At 40.1% G+C, this 6,391-nt stretch overlaps 1 protein-coding gene across 1 annotated transcript; it reads left to right on the plus strand.

The window, feature by feature from the left end:
• Positions 1-2: 2 nt before the first annotated feature.
• Positions 3-6,352, plus strand: LOC135345780 (NACHT domain- and WD repeat-containing protein 1-like). Its single transcript, XM_064543225.1, has 4 exons — positions 3-166; positions 817-1,019; positions 1,589-1,934; positions 2,123-6,352. Exons 1-4 carry the CDS (start codon positions 76-78, stop codon positions 6,247-6,249), a joined length of 4,767 nt encoding a protein of 1,588 aa, XP_064399295.1. The 5' UTR covers positions 3-75; the 3' UTR covers positions 6,250-6,352.
• The last annotated feature ends 39 nt before the right edge of the window (positions 6,353-6,391 follow it).

Below are 6,391 nucleotides of genomic sequence, written 5' to 3' on the forward strand. Positions count from 1 at the left end.
ATCTCATGACTGATAACAAAAAACTTTCTGAAAAATAACGTGATTAGCTACTCTTGCTAGCAGATAGTATAGGCAATGGATTCAGTTGTGAGAGGAAATTTCAATTGTCAGCTACCCCAGCAAGATACAAATCTTGTCAGAATATTTCTGAGCTCTACATTTGGTGGTAAGCTGCATTCAGATTCTCAGCTATTAACTATACATTATACACCACAAGCAGCACTAGTTTGTATGTAGACATACAATTGTTCAATTATGAAAATAATAGTGATGATGGCAGAGTATGTATTTTCCACTGAATGAATGCATGCCCGTCTAAAAGACTAAAGTAGTATAAATAAAGTTATATAGCTTCTGTATAAATGCAGTCCATGCAGTCTGAGTCAGTTTTTCCATTTTGCCGAAACTCGAATAAATATATAGAGTCTAGTACAATTATAGTATAAAGTGTATGGACGAAAGAAAAAAGTATTTGGCTGTGTGCTGCATGCCATGAAAGCAGGATCACATCAAAACTATAGATCTATCATGGTAAAATACGATTATAATTATATAATTATATATAGCCATTATAATTATGTATAAGGGCTGATGTAATTATAACTCATTCAAAAAGTGATCAAATTGACCACCAGCTACAAAACACGATGATGTGCTAATGAGATCATAATTATAAGACATTATAGCAATCCTAAAGGTGAAAGATAAACAGAAGCCTTTCAACACTATAGATGGGGAACTTTTTATACCAATATGATATCATTTTGTTAATGATTACACTGTCACATGCTGTACATGCATGTGTATCTGTTTCAGATTTCATTGAGGAACGCAACCGATTGGCTCGGGAAACATTTCCTTGCCTGCAGAAGTACTGCCAGAGCCTGGGTCTGGAGTTTCAGGTAGTGGACATGAGGTGGGGGGTGAGGGATGAAAACATCTCCTACCATCAGACCAGTGACGTTTGTATCCAGGAGATACATAACTGCCAAAGACTCTCCATTGGTCCATCCTTTGTGGTAAGCTTCATGTTGACGTCCTTACGAGTCCATGCATGCTTGATTATACCACACTTGAGTTTTTTTTTGTTTTAGAGCTTGATACTTACAATAAAGTACGTTTTAGAACTCGATGCTTACAATCAAGTACGTTTTAGATGCTTACAATAAAGTACAACCATCATTCATGGCATACTTCAGTCCTATGTATATACTGCATGCGTGCGACTTGATGCAAGACAACATGCAAGTACATGCACATGTAATGTTATATATACACAGTGGCGTATCCAGCTATGTAGGAGCTCACTATACGGCAGGGTGCTCCGTAAGCTTAAAATTGTAACTTACTGATTATCTGCATAGGAACTAGATCCATAAAATAATGGTGGGCAGCACTTAGATTGAAAGCTATAGATCTCTATAGGTACGTCTATAGTAATACCACACCTAAAGGTAAACATTATTCTGAGCCTATATTATTACAAGCAAGTCACACCTATTTCATAGTGGCACATATCTTATACACGTACCTTAATTAACTTGCACCTTAGAAAGCAACACCATCATGATGTACTATAATTATATAGGCCCTGATTGGAGATCGATACGGGTATCGTCCATTCCCAGCAAAAATTCTACGCAAAGAGTTTGAGCTTTTTGTGAAACTGGGCTCGTCTGAAGACATTGATACGACTATCCTGTCAAAGTGGTACAAGGCCGACACAAACAGCCTTAACAAATCATACCAGCTTCTTCCGATTACCTTTCATTATCCCAACTACTCGTGTGAAGACAAGCTTTTAATGGCTTCTGACAGAGACCGCTGGTGGAAGACATTTCTTGAGCTCCAGAAAACATTTTGGGCTCTCGTAAAAGCCGCTGTTGCTCAGGGTCAAATGACTGCAGAGAGGGCCCACATTTACTTGCAGTCAGGTGAACATGCAATATTAATAGCTATTAGCCTTATGCAGTTTTAACAAGTGCATGAAGCCTCAAATTTGAGAATTCTCAGACTGTACCTACTAATGTTAAGCACTTTGTGATTAGTGTACTTTGGTCGCATGCTTCTTGTTTACACTGTTTGACAACTAAATGACTCAAATTAGTTCCTCCTTTTACAGTTACAGAGGATGAAATAAATCATGGAATCTTTAGAGCTGCTTCTCCTAATGCCAGCTGCCTGTGTTACACGAGAACATTATCCAACTTGGAAACAAAATTGACAGATCACCTTGCCAACAAATACATTGACATCTCTCCGAACACTGCTACTCCTTGTATTGATGGCGAAGCTCAGCGGCTACTACACGACTTCAAGTTCCGTAAACTGCCAGCCACTCTTGGATCTGATAACATGCATTCGTACACTGTCCCTTGGATGCCTGGAGGCATTAATGAAGATGTCAACGAGCACAAAAACTATGTAGATGAACTCTGCGATCAGATGCTACAAGATATCAAATCTCTCATTGATAAAGGACTTGTAGCAAGAGGAGAGTTGAAAAAATCGGCTCTGTACACTGAAGTTCTACACCATGCTACTCTATGCCTTACCAAAGCCAAATCGTATTGTGACAGGGGAGATGATGTAATTCAGAAAATCAGACACTTTGCTACCAGTACCAACAGTAAACCACTTATCGTGTACGGAAGATCAGGATCTGGGAAAACATCCGTCATTGCAAAGGTTGTGCATAGTTTGCGATTATGGACGAATGGAACTGGTTTTGTGGTCATGCGATTTCTCGGCACCTCTCCACACAGCTCAACTATACGAGAGGTTTTGATTAGCATTTGCGAGCAGATTTGTGCTTTATACAGCATAACTCCTCCATTGTTTCAAAAAATGGACGCTATGGGTGTAACTCTGTACTTTCGAGACAAACTGATGAATACACTAGAAACTGTTGCACCTAAAACACTCTATCTTGTAATCGATTCTGTTGATCAGCTCTCTGCTAGTGATGGTGCTCACTCTATGAAGTGGCTTCCTTTAGCCACACCACCGAATGTTAAAATCATAGTCTCTATGCTCAGTGAAGGTTACAACTGCCTTGAAAATGTGCAATCCATGCTACCATTCTCCCCAACTAACTACATTGAGGTTGGTCCGATGACTATTGAAGCTGGCCTGCATATTATGAGCAAATGGCTCTCTGATGTTGGAAGAACAATCACCCAAGAACAGACATTTCTCATATCCACCGCTTTTCTCAACTGTCCACAACCACTATTTCTTAAATTACTGTTTGGTCGAGCACGTACATGGAAGTCCTACACAGACATAACGTCTATCAAATCGTTTCCGAAATCAACTCACGAAGCTCTCGACGATTGTTATGAACATCTTGAAGAATATTTTGGCAAAGTGCTGGTTGAGAAAGCTTTAGGTTACTTGACAGCATCAAGAGAAGGCATTACAGAGTCTGAGCTTGAGCATGTCCTATCTCTGGATAACGAAGTGTTAAACGATGTGTATCAGTATTGGGACCCGCCCACAAAAGGAGTAGTTCGAATTCCATCACTGCTGTGGAAGAGAATACATCACTTCATTTCGGACTACATTGTGGAACAGTTATCTGGAGGTGCAACAGTTATGGTTTGGTATCATCGGCAGTTTATTGAGAGTGCAATGGCTCGATACGTGAATGAGAAAACGAACGTTTCTCTACACTGCACACTAACAGAATTGTTTGATGGCTCCTTCGCTAAAAGCAGCCGGAGTGTCAGGCTAACTCATCGAGACCTTGAGTTGGTCGATGCTGACAGACAAGTACCATTGCAACCACTAGCCTTTCCAGGAGGTGCTTACAATTTCAGAAAACTGAATGAGTTGCCTTATCACCTTCTTCACTCGAAACAGCTCAACAAGCTCAAAGCCACTGTTCTGTGTAATTTTGAATGGATGCACACACAGCTCAAAGCTTCCGGTTACACAAAGCTCATGCGTGACTACATTGCAACACAGCAAGTGCACAAACACGAGCAAGATGTATTGACTGTTGGTGAGACTCTCTCACTGTCCCACAGTTCCCTGCAAATTAACCCTGACATGCTCGCTGGCCAATTGTTAGGTCGAATGCTGAGAATTTCATCCACATCACCCACTCTAGGCATATTAATAGACAATGCCAAACGTTGGATCAGCAAGTATGAAAAATGTATTTTCGAGCCTCTCAACAACTGCTTAATTAGCCCTGGAGGCGAACTCAAAGCTACCATTTCTAGCCACCCTCAGGTTGTTTTGGGAATCAAAAAATCACTTTTTTCTCCCATTGTTGTGTCTCATTCCAAAACAGAGGACGGAAGCATTTTACAAGTATGGAGTATTGAATCCCTCGAATGTATTGAGAACATTTGTACATTAAGAATGCCTGGTAAAGAAATGCCTACGGGAAGCAACTTTGTAATTGCTGGTGACTTTGTAGCAGCAATCAGTACGAACTCATACACACTTTGGAATATGAATACAGGAGTTATGCGGGATCATTTTGAAACAGAATCCGATGGAAAATTGACCTCTGTTGTTGCAACTCAAGATGGACAGCAAATACTTATTGGAACCTCTAATGGGCATGCTATCTTTAAAACAACATCAATACCGACAAGTGGCACTACTATCAAAGCAGAAGACTCGATACTTTCAATGGACTTGACACCAGATGATCGTACTACGGTTACACTGCTGGCAAATAATAAGTTTGCTTTGATTGACATCAACTCTAGGCAGATTGTTAAAGTGTTAAACGTTGATAGTGACTTTCACTCATCATCAAGCACAGTCAAACACATAGCCAAAAGCAGAGCCGGCAGTTTTTTTTTTATAATTGGTGCAGAAAGTGGCTCAGTTTTTTTTGTGGATCTGAAAACTTTCAACTCTGTTAAAATCGCTGCACATGGCAAAGCTGTAAAATGTGTCACACACGTGTCCGAGTTGAATGTAGTCATCACTGGATCACTTGATAGCCTTTTAAACGTATGGGATCTTAGTTCTTTTACTCTGTTGAGAGTCCTGAAAGGGCATGTAGATGGCATTTGGTGTGTAGATTCATTACCTAGCATGTCCCTTGTCGTGTCCGGCTCGAAAGACGACTATTTAAAGGTTTGGGACGTTGAAAGTGGGAAGTGTCTTCACACACTAGAAGGTCATTCCTCCTGGATCTCATCAGTGTGTGCCGTATCTTCAGATGTCATTGCTTCTGGCTCAAATGACAAAAACCTCAAGATTTGGAAGCTGGGATCGGGTTCAAGCACATTTGATTCATCCACTCGGCATCTTGCTCAGCCAGAGTGTGTTGGACTGAATGGCCTGAAAATAGCTGCATCTGGTGGACCTGATGCACTGAAGCTCTGGGATCCACAGAACGGCGAATGCTGTATGTCAATAGAATCCCCAACCTCATGTCTACTCTTCACTAACGATGGTGCTTTGCTAGTATCAGGTTCTAAGAAAGGAGAGATTGAAGTCCGTGATTGCAGTTCCAATTTTTCATTGCTGCATTCAGCTCATAAGCACACAGACAAAGTGACCAAAATACTGGAACTATCAAACAATCGACTAATTTCAGCTTCACTCGATTCATCATTCATAGTATGGACGAAAAAACTTCAAAGTGAAACTGTTCTTCAGGGTCATTCTAGTGGTGTGACCTGCATTGCTATTGCAAATTTTCAAAGCATTCTTGCCAGCGGTTCTTCTGACTGCTTTATTTGCTTGTGGGATTCTCAAAAACTTGAACTTGTGTGCACTCTAAAAGGCCATTCAAAAACTGTAAACTGTATTGTGTTCAATCACAATGATACGAAAATTGTTACCGGAAGTGACGACCGAACAGCTCGAGTTTGGAATATCTCTGATTTTACTTGCACCAGTAGTATTAATTTTTCAGACAGTATTAAAACTATTGCTTTCATAAGTGAAGACATTTTCCTAGCTGGAGTTCATTGCAGTCGGAAACAGTTGAAATCTTGGAGCGCTAATACTGGAGGATTTGTGTGTGAATTTAATGGTCACACGCATGCTGTAATGTGTATGTTGATCATAGATTCTGATCATGTAGTGACCGGATCTCGAGATGGAACTATCAAGCTGTGGTGTTCTGATAACGGCTCGTTACTAGCCAGCTATGATCTTCAATCTCAAGTGAAGCATATTGCTGTTGTCAAGTCAACTACTAAGCATTTCATTCTAGCTGCTACCACAAAGACTGGCCCAATAGCATTCTTAAAACTGATGTGTATTTTCTAAGCTTGTTATAATTATTAAAAAGTTATTAAATTTTGTATCCACAATGTTTTTCTGCCTAATTCATGGGACACAAGCGCAAATATATATAATTAATTTATATAGAGCTAAAGTGGATTAAGGGGCCAAATGTTATGATATCTGG

This window comes from Halichondria panicea, chromosome 12 (genome assembly GCF_963675165.1).
Source record: "Halichondria panicea chromosome 12, odHalPani1.1, whole genome shotgun sequence".
Classification (NCBI taxonomy): domain Eukaryota; kingdom Metazoa; phylum Porifera; class Demospongiae; order Suberitida; family Halichondriidae; genus Halichondria; species Halichondria panicea.

Bases quoted from the DNA above. Each gene is read 5' to 3' on its own strand.
- LOC135345780 (XM_064543225.1), top strand. From the start codon at position 76: ATGGATTCAGTTGTGAGAGGAAATTTCAATTGTCAGCTACCCCAGCAA. The intron at 167-816 runs GTAAGCTGCATT...TATCTGTTTCAG, and splicing joins TCTGAGCTCTACATTTGGTG to ATTTCATTGAGGAACGCAAC. The intron at 1,935-2,122 runs GTGAACATGCAA...CTCCTTTTACAG, and splicing joins CCACATTTACTTGCAGTCAG to TTACAGAGGATGAAATAAAT.